Source organism: Eschrichtius robustus, chromosome 3 (genome assembly GCF_028021215.1).
Source record: "Eschrichtius robustus isolate mEscRob2 chromosome 3, mEscRob2.pri, whole genome shotgun sequence".
NCBI classification, from domain to species: Eukaryota; Metazoa; Chordata; class Mammalia; order Artiodactyla; family Eschrichtiidae; genus Eschrichtius; species Eschrichtius robustus.
Window position 1 is genome coordinate 87,840,645 of NC_090826.1, and position 23,559 is coordinate 87,864,203.

The 23,559-nt window shown below is 36.5% G+C and overlaps 1 protein-coding gene across 1 annotated transcript in view; it reads left to right on the top strand.

Moving 5' to 3' along the window:
- The window catches only part of PLPPR4 (phospholipid phosphatase related 4), a 35,093-nt gene extending 11,814 nt beyond the window's left edge, over positions 1-23,279 (top strand). Inside the window, exons 2-7 of the mRNA XM_068538078.1 lie at positions 8,373-8,558; positions 12,846-12,975; positions 15,168-15,363; positions 17,008-17,065; positions 17,813-17,986; positions 21,149-23,279. Coding sequence (XP_068394179.1) covers positions 8,373-8,558; positions 12,846-12,975; positions 15,168-15,363; positions 17,008-17,065; positions 17,813-17,986; positions 21,149-22,474 — 2,070 coding nt within the window. The 3' untranslated portion in view covers positions 22,475-23,279. The remainder of the gene's footprint in view (positions 1-8,372; positions 8,559-12,845; positions 12,976-15,167; positions 15,364-17,007; positions 17,066-17,812; positions 17,987-21,148) is intronic.
- Positions 23,280-23,559: the final 280 nt, after the last annotated feature.

Sequence of the window (23,559 nt, forward strand, 5' to 3'; positions counted from 1 at the left end):
TCCTCAACACTTCCTATGTATGATTAAGAAATTGTCCATGTTTTCTGTTTATTTAATAGTAATGTCCTGATTTCTCTCAATTAAATTCAGCAAATATTTTCTGGACACCCAAAATTTTCACAGCACTCTGTGAATTACAAAGGCCTCACTTTGCAGTATCGGATCTTAAGAGAAGGGCTGGTAATATACAGATAACTACAATTCAAGGCAGACTAACAGGGTCTTACAATAAAGATATATATGGAGTCCATGAGGCAGAATCTTCAGTTCTGAATGGAGAGCATGGGGAAGGTTTCAGGGAGAAAAAACTATGTGATCTTACCTTTTATGAGGACAGTTTTTATGGGAAACAAAAGTGAAAATGTAAAGCAGAGACTAGAACATGTCTGTTTGGAACATCGGTGTAATGGGAACATAGGTGTTCATGGGCTGAGACAGTGGAGAGGAGGTAAAGAGCAAAATTAAACAAGAAAGGCAGATTGAGGTTATAATACAAAAGATCATGCATAATATGAAAGGTCATTCTAGGAAATTTGTACTTTATTTTGTAATTAGTGGGGCACTATTAAAGGCATGATTAGATGTGGATTCTAGAAAAACTAGCCTGGAAGCATTGTGGAAGATGAAACAAATTGTAGAGAGAATAGTGGTAAAAAATCTAATACATTATATATGGTAGTGAGACTGTCAAAGAAATGTCAGGAATGGTTTTTACATCATGACAGCACATGGAGACTTCTAGAACTAAATGGCAATGTAAAAAGCCCCTCATTTCACTGAAGACAAGTAAGACCCAGGAAGGTTAAGTGACTTGCTCCAAATCCCAGAAGCTAGTGGAATAAATGAGGGGAGAAACTGGGTTTTGCTGGTTCTGAGGCCAGCGTTGATTTTCCTCAATTACACTGCCCTGTTTTAATTGGTATCTATGCATGTCATATAAGCCACATCCATTCTATTTGTGAAAACTAGATTTTTAGACCTTGAATAATGTAATAGACTCATTCTGACCTACTCTTAATGACCCTACAAGTGTTAGTGTGCTTTGTATAATCTATATTGTTAACCTAAATATGCTACAATTATGGTGAAGTGGTTTTATAAACCACAAAGCCCTATACTGTATTATTAGTTATTATTATCGTCAACGTTTAAAGGAAACATTTATCTGTATTAGCTACAAGGCACAAATGCTAAGGAATGTCATTAAAGATGGTACTGTAGGAAATGGAAAATTCTGTCATCACTGTGTGTGTTGACCTATGACAACATGCTTATCAGCCACCAGCTTTAATAAAATTACTTTGATCTGCTAATATTTCTTCCTGTTTTAATTTCATTTGAATATAATGCATTTATGTTTTAAAGTTCACATTTTATATGACTTGGGGATACTTGTCAGAATTGATTCCAAGCCTCCCATTTAAAATTTGTTATTAATATAAAAAACATTCTTTTTCTCTTAGGTTATCTCTTGGATATGAGTAGTATGAAGATACACAATTATATTCTTTGGTTCTTGTGACATTAGTCATATCAAAACCAAGTTAATTTAACTTTGAAGTTTCCTGTGCAAGTGTTGTTCTTCAAAAGTAAAGGTGATATTATTTTAATCATCATACATCAATGATGTTATTTAAATCATCATGTATCAATGATGTTATTTAAATCATCATGTATCAGTGACTCTCAACCTGCAGCCTTGGGCTCTCTGTAGTCCAAGATTGGCATCTTACTCTCTTTTTGACATTTTGATAACTAAGAGGCATCTCAGTTTTCCTATTTCCAAAACAAAACCTTAGATTCCTCCTACTGAAGCTTCTCCCAGCCTTCCCCATGCCAGTAAATGACACCCCCAGCCCAAATGCTCAAGCCCCAAATCCTTGAAATCAACCTTTACTGGTTTTTCTTCAATATCCAGCTCATCAAGAAGTCCGGTCTTTTTCTCTCCAAAGTTATATCCAGAATCTGCAAACTTCTCTACATCCTAGTAAAACCTGCCATCATCTCTTGCCTGGATTGCTGCAATTGCCAAGCATCCACTAGCAGGTAAACGCCACGAGTGCAGGGAGTTTTCTCTATTTTGTTTACCATTATATTCTTCACCCTTAGGGCAGTGCCTAGCACATACCAGGCACTAGTTAAGTATTTGTTCGGTTTTGAAGAGCCTTCTAATTTTTACCCTGCTTCTATCTTTGACCCATCACAATCATTCTCAACCCAACTGCCAGAGTGATCTTTGTAAAATATATTTCAAGTCTTACTGCACCTCTGCTTAAACTCTCCAAAGTTACTTCCAAACGTACTTTGAATGAATAAAACACTAATTCTGCCATGGCCTTCAATTCTCTGCAAAGTCTGGTCCCAAATCCATCTCTCTGACTTCATCTTATATCACTGCTCCCTTTTGACTGTGCCTCTTACCTGGTTTTTATATGGTTAGTTCATTCTTGCCCACTCAAGTCTCTGTTTAAATGATTCCTATTAAGTAGGCCTTTCTTGATCTAAAATAGCAATCCAGGCACTCAATTACCACAGCCCCCTGTTTTATCATCTTTGTAATATATGTTCTTTCTAGTATTATAATTTTTAATTTTTTATCTGCCTTCTTCAGCAAGAATGAAATCTTCATCAGAATAAGGACTTGGAGTTTTATCATAGCTGTATTCCCAGAATGTAGAACAACTCCTAGAACTAGTAGGTTTCAATAGATATTTGTTGATTGAATAAGTAAATGAGCCATGAATATCATATATGGTAATTGATCCTCTGTGACTATGATCCCACCAGTTTATGAGTGTCTCAGACGACTCTGAATTTACCATGGCTATGAAAAAGGAGAAGAATGGAATTGACATGTCTGTAGGCTAAGAGCAAGTGAACTACCTGAATGAGAAGTAGAAGTTTGTTATTATCAAGATGCTAAAAGCAAGTAAGCTATATGACTTAGATAAAATGTCATGATAGAGTCCATAAAATGTTTCACTAACATTGATATATACCTTGTATTTGTCTTTTTCAAACTGGCATCAGAAAAATCAATATTATCTAGCAAATGCCGTCTTTTGAAACACATTTCGTTTGCCCTGTTCTCTAAAACTGTTATACTTTTCTCTTTAAAAATTGCTCTATTATTTTTACTCACAAGTTCCTTAGCAGAGATCATTATAAGAATAAATCTTTTCTTGTTGAAAACTGTTTTCCTAATCTTCAGATAATTTCCCTTCTCTGTATTGCTGCATAAAAGTAGCATTGTTCACACTATTTTCTTGGCTACAACATAACTAGAGAATAAAATTCCTAATTCCTGACTATATAGACCTTTTAAAATCTCTTTTTAAATCTCATTTTAAATGCAATCAAAAGATGATTTTATCACATATATATCATTTCTATATCTATGCCAAAGCTAGCACACGCCGTCTGTTAAATTTCTTACATTCAAAAGAAAGTTGTCGTTGAGTACCTCAAAAGATAAAAGATACCTTTGAAAGACAAGGATGTTTGAAGGAAACATTGTCATTTAATCCATCACACTGACCAGTAGTAAAATACAGTGTAGGAAAACAATGTCTAAAATTACTTTTTCCCCAAATATTATAAACATTTTGTTCAAATCCCTCTTTCTTAAAAACCAAAATTGATGTAAAAGACAAAGAATAAAAGATACTTTTTTAAAAAAGTCAGAGAAACAAATATCAAAAGGGAAGAAAAATATGATTCTTATTTTGAAGACAGAAGAAGGTCTTGAAACATGTTTCAATAGAACTATAAAAAATATTAATATATGGATAGAAAAATATATGGATAAAAAACTGGAAAAATTGGCAGTGTCAAGAAGGCTAATGTCTGAAAGGACTAAAATACATAATATTAATGAAGGACATATTTTCTCTCATATTAATTTATTGTATGTATACATATATATTTGAAAGACACTATGATGTGTATTACTAGTTTAAATATTAAAACGAGTAAGGTTAGGTCTCTATCTTAAGGAGATTTTCATTTGGGAAGCAGGACAAAAGCTATAACTAATTTATACCAGACAACTATAATAAAGAACAGTGATAGAAATTTCATAAAAAGAAGTACTGGGGAATTAAGAAAGAGGAAATTACTCTCAAAAAGGATCACCAAGTAAGGCAAGTGAAAAAGGTGACATCTGATGAGTATATTATTGTTAATAGTTATAACAGCAACAATAACACTAACATTTACAAACTAGTCTTCACTCCAGGTATTGTTGAATATGACTTGTAATACTTCATTTAATCCTTTAAACTGCCTGTGATGATGGGTACTAGCAATGTATCTGTTTCATAGATAAGAAAACAGGTTTAAGAAAACCATTTCCAAGGTCACACTGGTAGTGAACAGAAGAGCTTATTTTCAAAGAACCTCCTAGGTGACTTGAAAACCATATGGCCCCACTGGATTCACTACAGTATGTAGAATTCTGAGTGTCTCTCCCCATTTACACACACACACACCCACACACACACACACGGAATAGCACATTAATTCCATGGCTATGTAATATCTTCATTGGCACATTTGAGCAGATTCTGAAGTAATCCACAAAATTCAATGGTGAAGAATGTCCTTAATAGGGAAGATTTACTTAATTTTTAGATTTACCAAATTGATAAAGTTTTGTTCACCTTTCTATAGAAGGCATCAAACTCACTTTACCAGGGCATGAACATTTAAAAATGAGGTAATCAGATGTTATCTGGGTGATTTCTTATGTAGAAGACCTAAAATATGAACTAATGGCATCAAGGAAAGAATGTAGATCATCAAATCTGGTTAAATATTTAACATTCAAATTAAAGGAGGGAAATTTAATCTAAACTTATTGAAACCATATTTTGAAGATTACGTTTATGCTACGTGATACATATTTTTAACTACAGATTTGCAAATAGAAACTCTTCATTAAACAGAACTGTAGGCTACACTGTACCCCATTCTTTGACGCTAATTGTATTTCATTACCCTAAAGCTCTACTCCCATTTTTGGAAGGGAAGCATAGAGTAGTTGTTAAGTAGAGGTTACAATTCATGGCTTCAAAATCCAATCTCTGCCACTTGCTAGAGGAGACTGGGCTTCTCTACCTGCAAAGTGTGGATAATAGTAGCACTTATGTCGTAATAGAAAGTTTTTAGTTAAATGAGTTAATATCAATTAATAAAATTAATTAAAATTTCTAAAACAGAAAATTGTCTGGCACATTAAGTGCTATTTGAAGTAGTTGTTAAATTAAAACTAAAATATATTTAAGTGGATTTAAATGGAAAATATGAATTGTTCACATGAACCATGAAGTATTGATTTATTGGTCAAGACTGGAAGCTACTATTCCTTACAGGAGAGGGAAGTGGTGAGGAGGAATGACCAGATATTCAGAGTGGTCAAATGATCATGGATTCTAGTAAGAAAAATGTAAGTGTTTTGACATGCTTTTTGCTCTCTTTATTGGAAAGCATCCATCTGAAAACCAGAAAGTGCCAGATTAATCTTCATACATCATTAATTTTTCCAATAAAACGAATTCTCACCTCAAAGAAAAACCTCTTGGGAATAGAAGGCATAATGCTGCCTTGTAAATTTGTTTATTTTTTAAACCAAATGACCAGAAATCATGGATGGTCAATAATATTTTTATCAAAACTTGCTCTGTTTTGTTAAATAAATATTGTTTCCTCCACAAGCAACAAAGCCTTAAACTAGATAATTTTTTCAGCGTTACAGAAATCTGCATCTTCAGATTCTGAAAGGACTAGCATCAACAATATATTTGCAGTACTTTTTCTCTAGCCGAGAGCAGGTGTCTTACTAAGCTTATGATCCTGATGACCAAGCCCATGTCTTGTTTGCCATATTATAGTGAGGACGCACCTAGTACCTGGAACATTGTAGGTTGAAGGAATGAGTAACTGAATCCATAAAACAAAGTCTAGAAAGTAAATTGTGCCTAGTTTAGGTTTAGCAGACAAACTAGAGGGTGTCCAGTAAAATTAGAATTTCAGATAAACAACAAATAATTTTTAGCATAAGTATCTCCCAAATATTGCATGGGGCACACTAACACTAAAAATGATTTATTACTTACCTGAAATTCTAATCTTATTGAGTGACCTGTATTTTCATTTGCTAAATCTGGTAAATCTTGTCTAGCTATGGTAATGAATTAATATTTATTTGTTTATTCAGTTAGTCATTTATCAACAAGTATTATTGCTTCATTAAATTGTTAAATGATGTATTGCTTGCCTACCATGTGCCAGGAACAATGCTATGCCTTGGGGACCCAACAATAAATAACACTGGCAGACTCTTACTTCATGGAGCATGTATTTCAGTGAGAGACAGGGGGAGAAGAAAAATAAATAAGTGAAGTATTAAATTGACAAGGCAATTTCAGTTGTGAAGAAATCAAGCAAGATGATAAGGGTTTAGAGGGAAAGATGGATCAATGACTACCTTAGATAGTACAGGGAGTCATCATTAAAGGTTGAGGAGAGGTCAGTCAGACATAGACCTGGGGGAGAGCACAAAAGGAAGAAGAAACAGCAAATGCAAAAACCCCTAGGTAGAAATGAATTTGACTGTTACAGAAAAAGAGTGAAGACCATAGGACTATATCAAACTAAAAAGCTTCTGCACAGCAAACCATCAAAAAATGAAAAGGCAACCTACCAAATGGGACAAAATACTGTAAATCATATACCTTATAAGGGGTTAATGTCCAAAGTATTTATAAGGAACTCATACAACTTAATAGCAAAACAAACAAACAAAACCCAAAAAAACAAAAACAAAAACCAAGCAATTTGATTATAAAATGGGCAGAGGCTCTTAATAGACAATTTTCCAAAGAACACATATGGATGGCCAATAGGTATATGAAAAGATGCTCAACATCACTAATCATGAAGAAATGTAAATTAAAACCACAATGAGATACCACCTCACACCTGTTAGAACGGCTATCATCAAAAAGACAAGAAATAACAAGTGTTGACAAGGATGTGGTGAAAAGGGAACCACTGTGCACTGTTTGGGAATGTAAATTGCTACAACCATTGTGGAAAACAGTATGAAGGTTCTTAAAAATATTGAAAATAGGACTACCATGTGATCCAGGAATTCCACTTCTGGGTATTTATCTGAAGAAAACTAAAACACCAACTGGAAAAGATATATGCCCCCACTATGTTCTGTATCGTATTGTTTACAGTAGCCAAGACATGGATGCAACCTAAATGTCTATCAATGGATGAATAGGTAAGGAAAATATGGTACATATATACAATGGAATATTATCCAGCCCTCAAAAAGAAGGAAATATTGCCATTTAGGACAACATGGATGGACTTTCAGGGCATTATGCTAAGTGAAATAAGGCAGCCAGAGAAAGACAAATACCGGATGATCTCATTTATATGTGGAATCTAAAACAACAACAGCAATAAAAAATGAATTCATAGCTACAGAGAACAGATTGGTGGTTGCCAGAGGTGGGGAATGGGCAGTGGGGAAAATGGGTAAAGGGGGTCAAAAGTTACAGATATTCAGTTATAAGACAAATCAGTCCTGGGGATGTAATATACAGTATGGGGACTATAGGTAATAATATTGTATTTATATTTGAAAGTTGCTAAGAGAGTGATCTTAAAAACATTCATCATAAGAAAAAAAATTGTGGCTATGTGTAGTGATGGACGTTGACTAAACTTATTGTGGTGATCATTTTGCAATATATACAAATATTGAATCATTATGTTGTACACCTGAAACTAATATAATGTTTTAGGTTGATATATGTCAATTATTTCTCAATTAAAACAAAAGTGAAGTCCCATTGGATTGTAGTGGGTAGGGAGCTGGGAAATAGTATATATATGGTATAAAAAGATGTAAGAAACTGAAGTAAGAGCCAGATCATGCAGAAACTTGCATTCCATGGTGTGACATTTGGATTTTATTCAAGTAGAATGGGAACCACTGGAGTACTTAAAATGGGGAGTGTTATGACCTAAAACATTTTCAGAATATTTGGAATGCTGGGCTGAAAATGGATAGATGGGGTGGGGAGGGTAAGCGTGAAAATGGAACAGCATTTAGGAGGTAATCCAAGAGCAAAGGGGAGGCATGACATGGGTTCAGAGCAGGCTGGTGACAGAGGTGGATGAATTGGAGCTTTATTTTGAAGGCAAAAGCAATAGTAAGTATGAATGATTTAAATTCTGAGATCAGAGAGGAGCGGTGAAAGGGAGAAATACATGTTTCTTATTTCAAGATGCACTGATTCTATGTATGACCTGTGTATAAGAATAAATTGATCTCCTATGTCCTTCATTCTCAGTTGCCTATATTGGCATCATCGGTGGTTAGCCTGTATTTCCTGGAACTCACGGATGTCTTCAAACCTGTGCACTCTGGATTCAGCTGCTATGACCGGAGTCTTAGCATGCCATACATTGAACCCACACAGGAGGCAATTCCATTCCTCATGCTGCTTAGCTTGGCTTTCGCTGGACCTGCAATTACGGTAAGAATTGCCCCCAAATTGTGTTTGTCAGCCCCAGAAGGTGAAGAATGACCACATTTATGTAATAAATGGGTTAAAAGTAAACCAAAAACTTTCTGATATGTTTCCTCATTAACATATTTTTCGTGTGTTCATGTCATATCTGAAGTCTGGGAAACTGTGGGGAAGAAACAATTCTATAGCAAACAGACTTTCTTCTCAAAAGTGCATGTTGCTCTCACTTTTTACCAGGTTAGCACTTTTTATTGATTCTGAGCACTGGGCATCCACAACTGTACAGTGAAGAGAGCAGAACTCACATTCCTGCCCCCTGCACAAAATAAAATACTTTAGATTCCGAACAAGCACTTCACTTGCATTTTAAAATATATGACATAAAGAAATGCCCTAACCTACTGAAATTGAATTAAAAACATAATTGTTGGGACTTCCCTGGAGGTCCAGTGGTTAAGACTTCACCTTCCAATGCAGAGGGTGCGGGTTCGATCCCTGGTCGGGGAGCAGATCCCACATGCCTCATGGCCAAAAAACCAAAACATAAAGCGGAAGCAACATTGTAACAAATTTAATAAAGACTTTAAAAAAAATAATTGTTTTTAGTTTGCTAACATACACATTGTGAATAACACACTTTTCAATAAATTCATCAATAAATAACACTGGCCTAGCTTTTACACCATCTCTTATACCCCCAGAATCTACCTAAAGGACAAGAAACATGTTTCAGGGTTAATATTTATTTCTAACAGTAGGAAATCTTACTTTACTTTTATCATGCTCATGAATGTCAGAGGAAGTGGTTATTAAATAAAGAGCTGTATTTGAATGGAGTTTTTATAAGACTCCCTAATGAATTGGTCTATTCTGGTTCAGTACGGCAGCAGTTTTAGAAAAGTCTCTGCGTGGACCTATACTTTTATATAGCTATGGAGAAGCCACAGCAATGAGAGAAGCCTGCACACCACAGAGAAGAGTAGCCCCCACTCGCGGCAACTAGAGAAAGCTCACAAGCAGCAATGAAGATCTAACGCAGCCAAAAATAAATAAATAAATAAATTTATTTATTAAAAAAAATTTCCCTACATTAAATAATCATAACATGCTATCTACACTATAAATAAATTATATAAAATATTCTCAGAAGATAAAACTGGAACTTAATTTTCCCTGGAACTTTATCATACTTAAAAGATCTCAAAATACTTCGTAAATAAATGAGTTATTTGAGCTTCAGTAACTCTGGGGTGATTGGAACTATTAATGATGTACTTGGAAGTAGCTGAGACTCAGACTAATAAAAACAGATTTAAAGTGCATTATTGCTCAGAATAACAGCATTTGCTGGTCATTCCTCTAAATGACTTATAAGAAATCTACATCATCCAGTCATTTGACAAGAGCAGAAAGAATACATGCTTTAAATCTAGTAGACCAGAAAGCATTTCTCCTAGTTGGAATGTAATACAGAAATTTATTGTAGTTGATATAGTATTTGAAATAAAATACAGAAGGTACTGTACAAATGCTCATGATTCTGCTGAAAAGACTATGTTGATATTTAATCATTTAAATAATTTGCTTTTTATATACCCAGAAGTCTTTCTTCCCTAGGGTGTTTTACTAAGTGGCTAGGAAAGCAAGTCTAATTGTGGCTCTCCCTGCCAGCACTGTTGATCTCACATTGATCCCTTTGCTGACACTGTTACATGTCCTGGAGACAATGACCTTGGCCTCATCATTGTGTTCCTTCTTCTCTGACTCCCTCATTTCCAGTAATAAATTCTCAGTATGCAATTAAGGATGCTTTCTGGGGGATTCTGGGTCAACGCTTTCTTTCTGGAGCCTTGAGAAGTGAAAGAACAAATCTGCTATGTCTCCCTCTATCAAGTTGACCTGGGGAAACGAATGCCAACTCCTTCCACAAAGACTGCCTGAATTCCTGGGTCTCTACAGGGCCTCCATAGCTGCTGCAATGTCTCTTAATGGCACAGGAAGCAAACTAGGGAAGAAATATTTACACCACAGCATCCCTAATTTTCCCCATATCATTCAGGATATTCCAGGATGTCAGTCATTCTTTTCTTCCACACTGGCTACATGGATTTTGAGTAAACAATTTGATGGTAAAACAAATCCTGACTTTATGGGCATCGGATACTGCCTTCCACACCTTTCTCTCTAAACAAATATCATAGCTTTTCTAAATTTCTTTCTAATTTCATTTTCCCTCTGTTTTTAAGGCCTTTCCCCAAAACACTGGTCCTATTGTGTCTGTAGTCATTCTGTTCTAGAACCATAATTCTGTCTCTAATCTTACTACATACGTTTCTGCTCCAACTCCTTTCCCCCCCCCCTTCCTGAAAGTGGAAATAACAGACTCTAATCCCTGACTTTCAAGGATGCCACTTTCTTTTTATCTTTATGGTAGAGTATTAATCTGTTCCAAAATGGAATGGTGGGGGAAGCAGAGAGGCAGGCTGAATTCTTCCTTTGGAAATGCTTTCAGAGCCCATTTGCGTGAGGAGAGGCACCTCCTATTTTCACCCATTCACATGAAGAGAAGACAAAGCAAAACAAAAGACCACACATGGGTAATACTCTTTAAAAGGACGTTTATATGAACAAAAGGAAGATCAACTGATTTTTTATACAGGCATTTACATATAAATCATTTAGTGTTTGCTTCTCAGGGTTTTTTTTTTTTTTATGCTTTGAAGGGTGTTTTAAAAATACCTTGTCTTAGTGATGTTGTACAAGAAACTGAAAAAATTCCTTGCGTGTCTGTGAAATGCCTATTCTTATTTCTCTGAAATAGTCCTTAAATTGGAAAATTTCATCCTTAATATTAACTTTTCATTTACTTTTAAGTGATAATGAAACAAGCATTTTGTTTAGTCCTTTAGAGATTGTTTCTCAGGGAAAATAGCACAGAATATCTAGGCTTATCATAAATCTTCATGAAGTCTACATGAATAGAAAAAATGTATATGTTCTCTTCCTTGGAAGTAAAATTTTATTGTATATGATTAAAGGATAAGTATATCTAATTTTATAGAAGATTTGTATTGAACTTTGATTATAGTTTCTAGAAGGTAATCTAAGCTTTAGGAGACTATACAATCTCCTTTAGGTGGCTATTCCAAGGGCAGTATCCACGTAATAATAAGCAATATATTTCCTCTCTACATCTCCCCTGAAGCTGAGTCACTTTAGAATCTCTTCCAAAAATCTGTCCATGATATTTGACATGCAAAAAAAAAATGGTATTGTTTCTTTTCAGGCTTGTATACAGCATGAACAGAATATTGTGAGAAGATGCTTGTCATAGACTGTTTTATATTTCCAATTGACAAGATCAACAAATAATTTTCTTGTCAACACCTAATCCCTGAAACTAAATTGCATCACAACAGTGTACCATTCAGAACTGGGAAACAAGCAGGCGCCTTTGGAAATACATCAGGAAGCAGCTCCCCTTTCCCTGAAGAGAATTCTATCTTTAAAGCAAATTAAGGGACTTCCCTGGCGGTCCAGTGGTTGGGACTCCGCGCTTCCAATGCAAGGGGTGCTGGTTCAATCCCTGGTCGGGGAACTAGGATCCCACATGCCACGCGGCACAGTCAAAAGATTAAAAAAAAAAAAATGCAAATTAAATCATTTCAAAAATTCATACAATGACATGTAGGTCAAGGTTAAATGAATAGTAGTGTGAGGAGAAAATTAATGTGCTCCGTAGAGAGAGGGAGAGTTGGGTGAAGTCAAAATACTGACAAGAAACCTCTATCCATAATCAAGCCAAAGAGTATGAAAGCACTCTCCTGACATATGAGTTTTGAGCATATTAAACGACTAAATTAAAACTCCGGAAGTCTCAAGGTCACTTGAGATAATAACTGTGGTGTTGTATAAGAAACGTTTCCCTAATGGCACTGAACAAATAAATTCTTATATAATTTAGCATTCATGGATAAGATGTGAATCACTATTTACATGTATAATTACAAAGAAAGAAACAAAATTATTTAACGCAACTGCGTTAAAATGCCAGGATGCTATCACACCCTTGACCAGTATGTAGGAGCACAGAAGATCCAGCAGTGCTCTTTACAGTGCCCTGATTGCTTACTTCTCACTGCTCCCTCAAATACTCAGGAGACATTGCTCACATCTCTAAAGGTCTTACGAAAAATACATCTTTACTTTATTGAAAATATGGCATGTTAAGAGGTAACTTATACTTCATTTGTACCCGTTAAGTCCATTTTGAACACCCTCTTGTCTTTGCAGATTATGGTAGGGGAAGGAATTCTCTACTGTTGCCTGTCCAAAAGAAGGAATGGAATTGGCCTGGAGCCCAATATTAATGCCGGAGGCTGCAACTTCAACTCTTTCCTTAGAAGAGCTGTCAGATTCGTTGGTGGGTGTGGGAAACCACAAAGAAAGGAAATGTTTTTCAAATAGAAATGTTATATTTAATTACAGATATTAAGTCCTTAAAGCTATAATTTAGATGTATAATGTCAAATACATGATGAATTTTACATTTTTTAAAAAATCCCATTAAAACACCCAAATTTGAGTTTTGCATCTAAAATGTGTTATTTACAGTTATAATCTCTGTTTGAGAGCCAACATGCCATGCATTTCAGTGTATTTTTGTCTTAGCTCTGGAAGAAGCACGAATTTACTTTAAAATAGTTTCTTGGATCTGTGTTCATTTTTTAAAATGGAGAATAAATGTCAGCAGGCCAGTATGAATGGATAACCCTTCGGAAACTACTTTAGCCACATCAGTGATTCCATTTCAATTGTCCTGGAGTGTTTTCATCGAGAAGTTACCGCCCATGGAAATGTCACCATAGAGTATGGCGTCAAGGCTATTTTTCCTTGGTTATATCGTCTAACTTTACCTCCTATTTTATGAGACCTACAGGAAATCAATGGGCCTGCGTCAGGATCAAACCAGATCTAAGCCTTCATCTCTTCTGATTAGCATGTGACTATCTTAATATTGTTTGAGTCACAGACCGTTTTTTTTTAACTGAGTTGAAAAGTCAAGCCAAAGTACATCACCCCAATGTAAATGCTTTGATTCCCCGTAAATCAGTAAAAAGTTATTTCTACCTTTAATGTCTCAGCTGAAAGGAATACGTAGCTTCATTTAATACCTAGTAGATAATTAAATACAATCACCTCTCCCACTAGAGGAAAAAATCTGGTCTAAATCATGCCCTAGACTCTGCCCCACTATGAAAGGCACATCTTTGCCACACAAGGACTATACGGCAAGAATAATCCCCTTACCAGGGTCATGAACTAAGACAAAGAAGTAAAACTTCAGGACATATAGCTGATGTCAGAAGAAGTTTTCCTAATGTAACAAAATGCTGTGGCAAAGGGGCACATAACCTCTCTGAAAAGCCTCATGATGGTGAGGATGGGCCATCCTTTCCTAGAGAAGCGTGCCCCAGAGTCAACAATGCCCATCCCCTGGGGGGCCTAGAGATTCTCATTCTCCAAAGGTAAAAATGGGTGGGTTTCCTCACTTATCCATACTCCTCTCCAAGATCTTGCATGCTGCTAGGAATTAGAATGTATAAATCAAAGTCCAGTGTCATGAATCCGGGTGAGTGGGTGGAGAAATAATTGGGAGAGTGGTTTTTAGGTGACAATAAGCAGAGAAGGAAAATGCAAAAAGAGGTAACATACAGGCCAGCCATCTTGGTGTGCAGGAGTCCACTGATGAGTTACCCAGGTGCCTGTCACAGTGATTTCTATGAGCAAATCATAAATCATAATCCAGGCTATCAAGTCAGAGTGACTCCAGGGTGTCTAGACAATGTAAAGGGACAAGGTGAGTTCAGATCATGTGTATGTGAGCAGAGCTAGATTCCCAAGGATAAAGCCAGGCAAGGGACTTGAAGCAGGAATGGAGTTCGAGTGTACAAGCCTGCATCAGGGTTTGTGAGTTTATGGCTTCATACTGGGCCCAGGACATAAAAGAAAGATAGAATTTCAACCGGGAGATTTAAGAATATCATCTCCGAATTCCAAACATGAAGGAAGCCTCCCTACAGCTCTGTACTTGTATGATTATTGTTTCCATGACAAGGTTGGCCTGCACTTTTCTCTGTTTTAATTAGAATTCCTGGTATGATTAACATTTTTGGCAACTGTGGCTGCAGATAGGGACTACTGGGGAGAGAGAGCCCCGGAAGCTCAAACGTGCTAAGCAATTTACAACGATTTTGAATTTTGCTTCATTCCCCATGTTTAATTCTTCTCAAATCACACAGTTGTCACCTTAACATTTTCCAAGTGTCTGTCAAGTGATCTATGGTTAATGATATTAAGAATTGGCCCAATTTAACCAAACTGACAAAAATACCTGAAATGACTACTTTGGAAATACTCATTGCCCTTATTTTGGATTTCAGTATCTGTTTGAAAGTTTAGGCATTTTCTTTACTATCTTCCTGAAATAAACTCAGAGAAAATGATCACAACAGATGTGAAGGTTGTCATGTTAATGTGTAATAAGCATGGTTGATGGTGGCACATCAGCATTAAGCACTAGCTTGGTAACAGTTTCTTTCCTTTTGCTTATAGGTGTTCATGTGTTTGGACTCTGCTCTACAGCTCTCATCACAGATATCATCCAGCTGTCCACAGGCTACCAGGCACCATACTTTCTGACTGTGTGCAAGCCAAACTATACCTCTCTGAATGTGTCTTGCAAAGAGAATTCCTACATTGTAGAAGATATTTGCTCAGGATCTGATCTTACAGTTATCAACAGCGGCAGGTTAGAAACGGAGATTATGAAAATTTCCATGTCAGTGTTTTCATTGTTCATTAATAGCGTGGGGTATCATCGCAGGCATACATTTTTCAATCATAATGATTTTGGTTTTATTTTTCTTTGCAATTCAGTGATCTCTTTAGGGATAATACCATAGAAACCCACTGGTGGTTCATTCTGAATCCTTCTGTCTGTCTCCAAATTTCAGCCTGACATTCATGCCACTCATCTTCATATCACCAAACCCCAATCATGTTCTGTGATTTACCCTATACTACTTATGGTTTTAGGTTATCACAATTGGTTTATTTTAGATATTTATAGTTAGTCATGGCTTATAGTCAGTATGTGTCATGTAGTGACTTAAGTGGAAGGCTAAATATCTATGATATTTCCAGCTTCATTATATATTTTATTTTAAAAAAAAGAAATCATATGAATTTTCCTTTTGGTAGAGTTTTAAAAGAAATAGCATCTAGGATTGCATATGTTTTCTTTGAGTAAACCCAGAAAATCTGTACAGCTTCTGACCTTGCATTTCAGAAAATAAAAACTGAAAAACCCAAGAAACTACCAAGGCATTAAATTGTTTTCAATCAATAAAGTAAAAAAAAAAAAAAAAAAACCTTATATGGAAAGAGAAGTTAAAAAGAAATAAATTACAGAAGGATGAAGGACAACAAAAAAAGATATAAGAATTGTATTTTTCACTCACTGAGTTCCCAAAGATTAAGAGTCAAAAATAAGTTAAGTACACTTGAAGAATCAGAGCCTTATATTATGTAATTATATACATTCACGTTCTTATGATCCATTCAATTCAATAATTTTGAACCTACATTTAAGACCTATGCTCTCTATTCTTTCTCAATTCTTTTACATTTTCTTGTCTGTGTTGAATGGTAGTCCTTTTTATTGGGTACCAAATAATTAGGAGGACATTAATAAAACGGAATTTTATTTTTTCCATTTTTTTATCCATTAAAAGAAATCTCTATTCTCCATCTGTCTGTCCTTTACAGTGTCTCTCTCACTATCCTCTGTTCTACCTCTCCCACCTTGCTTCTTATTTCACTAAATAATATACTCTGTGATTTTGGAGATAATGATTATTTTAAAGTGGGATAGATAGAGAAACATTGTGTTAAATTAGACTTTTTCAATGCTCTCTAGAGTGTAAAAAAGCACATCTAGACCCACCACTGTGAGAAAATAATTTTGTCTTTTAAATTTGTATGTAAATGAAACCATATATTTAAGAGCATAGAAAAAAGTTTAAAAGTTTTAAAATCTTAGGTTTTATAAACCTTTAAGCTGACATAATTATAATACCAATAAACAATTATAATGCTTTCCATTCCATTTCTACTTTCAACCATCATTCCAATGGTATAAAGAAGTGATCCCTAACAAAGCTAACACTTTACATTGAAAAGTGCATCACTACTCTACTTTAATACTAACGGTGATTAGCAGTGTTTATTTTACCACTCAGATCTTTCTCCAGAAAACTAAACAGAAATTAAAGTTATTGCTTATTATCTTGAGGCTTTTAAGTTGAACACTGTAACCACCCAGTGTTCTTGAGATGATTGTTAGCAGTGTATCAGAGACAGAAGGCATAATTGGACTCTTTTCCTTTGGCAGAAAATCATTCCCTTCTCAACATGCGACCCTTGCTGCCTTTGCAGCTGTGTACGTTTCGGTAAGTAACTGGGTCTTTTTTGTCAAACTGCGTCCTAGAGAAAATCAGAGAAATGAGTGTTGTCTCCAATGACTAATTAGATTATATAGCTGTGTAATGGCAGAACAGTAAACTCTAGCACAGCAGTCCTTCGATACAATGGCATCAGAAGTAGAAATTGGATGCTACTATAAACAGTAAGATAATTTTTTGACACAGTCATAATGTTTATTTAGCCTCACACCTCTTTAATGTAATATTATACTTCATGGGAGGGTATTGTAAACTACGTGAATGTTATAAATTCTAAAATTGAAAGAATTGTGTTAAGTACACACACACACACATCACACACACATTGTTGTTTCAGTTTTTATGTAACAGTGAGTTCGAAGTCAGTGTTGATAAATGCTATACAATGAATTGTCCCCATATCTGATTAATAGTCCACTAGATCTTATGTGAAAAAAATGGATTGAAATTATGTGACAAGTAACGTGGAGACTAACCAGTTATCTGGCTAATTCTACGGCTTCAATTTCTTTTCCAGACTTTTGTGTAATTATATGAGAGATCTGTTATTTATTTGATGAATTTTGTCATGTATTTCCTTTTTTTCAGGTATAGAATGTAGCCATAGCAGGGGGAATGGAACAGTAAAATTGATGTCACGTGTATCAGACTTTTGAGTTTACCTTTTTATTTGATTATAATTGAATAGTAAAATGACCTTTCTTAAATACTTAACCCAGTTCTTTCATTTTAAAGATGTACTTCAATTCCACACTAACGGATTCCTCTAAGCTTCTGAAACCTCTCTTGGTCTTCACCTTTATCATCTGTGGAATCATCTGTGGGCTAACACGGATAACTCAGTATAAGAACCACCCAGTTGATGTCTATTGTGGCTTTTTAATAGGAGGAGGAATTGCTCTGTACTTGGTAAATAATTTATTACTATTCAATAAAGCACAGTTTAAAATGGAAAACATGCAGAAAATTTGTCTTGCACTGTAATAGTTTACTTGCAATATAGTTTATATCTATGAGAAAATCTCTGACTACATCTCCATTCTAAGCCAAAACATATATCTCAGTTTCAGTAAAATAATTTACTAAACTCTTACCATGGGCCAGAAACTGTGATTTTAGAAAGATTATTGCATTTTACCCTTACCCCTCCCACCAGAAAAAAAGTCAGGGACTACTATTACTAGTATAATTTTATAGATAAGGAAAGTAAGGTTAGTGAAAGTGAAAGCTTAATGGAAAATTATGTACTTTGCCCAACAACACAAATGTAGCATCTGGATATAACTACGATCCAACTAATATTGAATTCTTTAGCAGTACTCTATTTTCAAGCCCGATCTTCCATCAAGAATATCCTTAGCATAAGGAAACTGAGATTGTCCATTTCATTCATTCATTCATGCATTCATTCATTCATTTTACATTTATTCAATATCTGATCCGTGCCTGGTACTATACTGAGCATCAGAACACTAATAAATAAGGTACATCTTTTATGAGTTTCAGTGCAAAGATTAATAAAAGTATAAATGATTACAACATGTTAAATGATGTATGAGGGTATGAACAAAGAGCTCTGAGGATAGCAAACTGCCCAGGGAAGTTACGGAAGTCTTCATAGAAGTGCTACAGTTTTTAAAAAATGAGAGTTTCTTAGGGTAAAGAAAGGAGGGCATCCAAGCTGAAGAAACTGCATATGCAAAAAGATGGACATGTGAATGAGCAAGTCTAAGTGGAGAGTGAGGGAACAGAAGGAATGAGAGATAATGGCCAGGTTTCTAGCTTGGAAGGCTGGCAGATGGTGACTTCATTAAGCTGACCTGGTAAATGATAGAGGAAGCAAATTGGTGGAGGGAAAGGAGGTGGACAAGCTCAATTTAAGGATCAACAGGCAGTTGAATAGTTGGTCTGGAGCTTAAAGTAGCAATGAGTGGTGGAGAACAGATTTGGGAATCATGGACATTATCGGTGGAAGTACCATTATAGTTATGGTGGTATACAAAATTGCCAGGTCCGAAGAACAAAAGGAGCCAGGGAAGCACCAATATGCAAGCCGCATGCACAAGGAAAAAGGCAATAATGAAAGAAACTAAGAGGATCTACAGAGAAATAAAAATTAACTGTCTATTGGAGCCATTCTAAATCTTGTGGTCTTGGTGTACTTGTGAAAGGCATTACGAGAAAATGCTTACAAAAAATAGTAAACGTACTGAAGTGAGCATTGATTTATTTTTTTTCATTTTTATATACTAGCATAGTCAGGATCGTCACTTCAAATCTCACACTGCCTCATATACTTTCTTCGGTGGAGGAGAAAGCCATCAAATGAAAGTTAATGTGTCAGGAATTGTGCATAAGCCTGGGTTGCCCATGGGAGTGTTCACTGGCAACAGGTGTTACAGAGTATGACTGAGGACTGTCTCTCTCCAGTTCATGCATTGCTTTTGTACATGTCTGATTTTCATGGCGTCCTGAAGTCCCAAGGGTTTGGGCTTGAATCTCAATTCTCCTTCTATGTGGCCAAGTTTTCTTCACCTATAAAATGAGGATAATAACTATCTGCCTCATATCATAACAAGGATTAAACAACTATATTTATTAAGCCCAGTGCTGGGCACTGAATTTTGAACAATATAAGCAGAGGTTATGTACAGTCTAGTGGAGGATGGTCCTAGACTTACGAATTTAAATACAATCATTTTTTAAACTAATTTTTATTGGAGTATAGTTGCTTTACAATGTTGTGTTAGTTTCTTGCTGTACAGCAAAGTGAATCAGTCATACATATACATATATCCACTCTCTTTTAGATTTCCTTCCCATTTAGGTCACCACAGAGCACTGAGTAGAGTTCCCTGTGCTATACAGTAATTATTAATGGAACATTAGGGAGGGACTGTTCATCCTGGAAACTCTGGCAGTGAGAGCGTAGATAGGTATTATTAAGAAGAAGATTTTAACCAGGACTTAAAGTACTTGGAGAGGCAGAAGCTTGACTTTATTCCATTCCTGCTTACATTCTGCCCTGAAATTGTAAATTTATCAGTTCTAAGCCAATGCTGTTGTTCATTTTTAGGCACTCTATAAAATGTCAAATCCATGAAATTCCTTCCATTTGATTTGAAAAGCAAACAGTGGCTACCTTCTATTGAAATTAGCATGCAAATAGGTATTTGCTGCTGGCTCTTATCTCTAAACTAAACATCTCAAAAACTGAAAATCCAGCTGGGATTAGAGCATCTATGTGTCAAAAGCCTAAAATTTCTGAAGCTGAACTTTAACCTTTTTCAGATTTTTATCCCCAAAATCTGAAACAAACAAAAAATTGACCACCTGATTATGAAGACAAGATTAAATAAAGTTTGGCTCAAATTTACTGTAATGGTACTGAGTTGATCAAACATTGCTTTCAAAATTTAAGACCAGGTTTAAATGAGGAAAGAACATGAATGCCCCAATCTAGTGACAGTTTCTGCCCTCTCTTCCCAGAACATTCTGGAAAATGCTGAACACAGGGCTGTGCTCCATGTGAGTTGTGAAAATATGTGTCTCTGGCCCCACTACAAAATCTGATATCATGTTTTATTAATGATTCATTGTTCTGTATTTCCACATCTCTTCTGCTTTCCATCATGAGGTATGATTGAAAATGGAAGACAAAATAAATCAGTTAAGCCATTTGAGGTGTCACTCAACAAGTGGTTCATAAATCCAGAAAAATGAATTCCTTTGAAAAGGGGAAGAATGCCCTGATTTCTCTCATTGTCTGACTTCTCAAAACAGAGGACAAGATTGTCAAAAACGTCCCAGTGGGATGGAGAAAGGAGAGAAAATCCAACTAATAATAAAAAGTAATGGACTCCATAGTTCTGAACAGTTAGTTCAGTGATTTATGATATAACTTACAAACTATTTCCTGAGTAATTGTACCTTCAGGCTTTGGTTATTTGTATTACTCAATGGTTTATAGAGAACACACACTTATTTATGTGCCTCAGTACATCCTCCAAAGCAAACTCCTGGTAACCATGTCTTCTAATGCATGATATTTATTGTTTCTTCCAACATTAGGGTCTGTATGCTGTGGGGAATTTTCTGCCTAGCGAAGAGAGTGTGTTTCAGCACAGAGAAGCCCTCAGGTCTCTGACAGACCTCAATCAAGACCCCAGCCGAGTTTTATCTGCTAAAAATGGTAGCAGTAGTGACGGAATTGCTCACACAGAAGGCATCCTCAACCGAAACCATAGAGATGCTAGCTCGTTGACAAACCTCAAAAGGGCAAATGCTGATGTAGAAATCATCACTCCACGGAGCCCCATGGGTAAGGAAAACATGGTTACCTTCAGCAATACCTTGCCTAGAGCCAACACCCCATCCGTGGAAGACCCTGTGAGAAGAAACGCCACCATTCATGCCTCTATGGATTCTGCTAGATCCAAGCAACTCCTCACCCAGTGGAAGAATAAGAATGAAAGTCGGAAGTTGTCCCTGCAGGTTATGGAGACCGAGCCTGGACAGTCACCACCCAGATCCATTGAAATGAGGTCAAGCTCAGAGCCGTCGAGGGTGGGGGTCAATGGAGACCACCATGGTCCCGGCAATCAGTACCTCAAGATCCAGCCTGGCACCGTCCCCGGGTGTAACAACAGCATGCCTGGGGGACCAAGAGTGTCCATTCAGTCCCGCCCCGGGTCCTCACAGTTAGTGCACATCCCTGAGGAGACGCAGGAAAACATAAGCACCTCCCCAAAAAGCAGCTCCGCTCGGGCCAAGTGGCTGAAAGCTGCAGAGAAGACCGTGGCCTGTAATAGAAGCAACAGCCAGCCTCGAATCATGCAAGTCATAGCCATGTCCAAGCAGCAGGGCGTCCTCCAAAGCAGCCCCAAGAACACCGAAGGCAGTACAGTCTCCTGCACTGGCTCCATCCGCTACAAAACCCTGACAGACCACGAACCCAGTGGGATCGTGAGGGTTGAGGCTCACCCGGAGAACAACAGGCCCGTCATACAGATCCCGTCCACCGAAGGCGAAGGCAGTGGCTCCTGGAAATGGAAAGCCCCTGAAAAGGGCAGCCTTCGCCAAACTTATGAACTCAACGATCTCAACAGGGACTCCGAAAGCTGTGAGTCCCTGAAAGACAGTTTTGGTTCTGGAGATCGAAAGAGAAGCAACATTGATAACCATGAGCATCACCACCATGGAATCACCACCATCCGCGTCACCCCAGTAGAGGGCAGCGAAATTGGTTCAGAGACCCTGTCCGTTTCTTCTTCCCGCGACTCCACCCTGCGGAGAAAGGGCAACATCATCTTAATTCCTGAAAGAAGCAACAGCCCCGAAAACACTAGGAATATCTTCTACAAAGGAACCTCCCCAACACGGGCTTATAAGGATTGAGGGATGCCCATTCAATCATGTGGGCCACCCCCAAAAGACCACGTGTAGATTCTACCAGTGCTCTGTTCCAGCGAATCGGGAACCTTCTCACCAAACTAGATTATCCACCATCAACCCGGAACTCAGTGACTCTTGAGAACTACTCTACCCAAGCTTGTAGACTTCACATCAAGGGGAGGGAAAAGCACAATGCAAGAACCTAACTAATGTGATAATGTGAAGACTCTTCTTAAGACCTTCCTTCAAACTCAAATGGTTTGCAGAGGGTAGTATCAAAAGAAAGTGGTTTCCTTCAATGTATACTATTGTACTTCCTGAATGTGCCAACTTTAGGGATCTTTCTTTATAATTAGCTGTGGGAATCCAAAACACACGTTTTCCCTATAGCAGAGGCCATGCAGTATTATATATTCATTTTGCAGAATCTGCACCAAAAGCTCAATACGGGTGGTGCTGATTATTATAGTGCATATACCATGTAAACTCTCAAATTCTATTTAGCTGTGAAATAGTGGTGTGCAACTCCTTGTCAAAGAAATGCTACTGTATTAAGAAGATGTTGGCTTCTTTGTGTTAGAATAGGACACCCTGCAGCTTCTCTGTAGTGGCTCTGTCACAGTCAAAAAAATGAAAAGGTTTTGTGCATTTCTTCAAAATTATACTTTCTTCAACAACAAAAATTGATAGGGATACTTTCAGTGAAAGAGAATACTTTTCTGCATAGCTTTTTGCTGCTTACTTTTATTTAAATATAGTTACTGCTAATGAAAAATCTGTTTTTAGTGAGTAAATTTGCATAATTTAAAAAATACTGTTTTAGAGAGTCTTTTGAAGTTGTTGTGATCATATTTTGCATTTTATGCCTTCTCCTTTATTTATGGATTTAAATTTTTTATGTTATAGATATGTTGTTCTATTTTTAAAGCAAAAATAACAGTTGACATTCTTTGAGCAAAACATACTGCTGTGAATTTATAAGCAAGAAATATGAACCAAAACTTGACATTGTGGGTTACATTGACAGCAGTGTTGGTCACGTCCAACTTTAGATGTTTCCAGCCAGCTGGCTTAAGTTGCTATCTTAA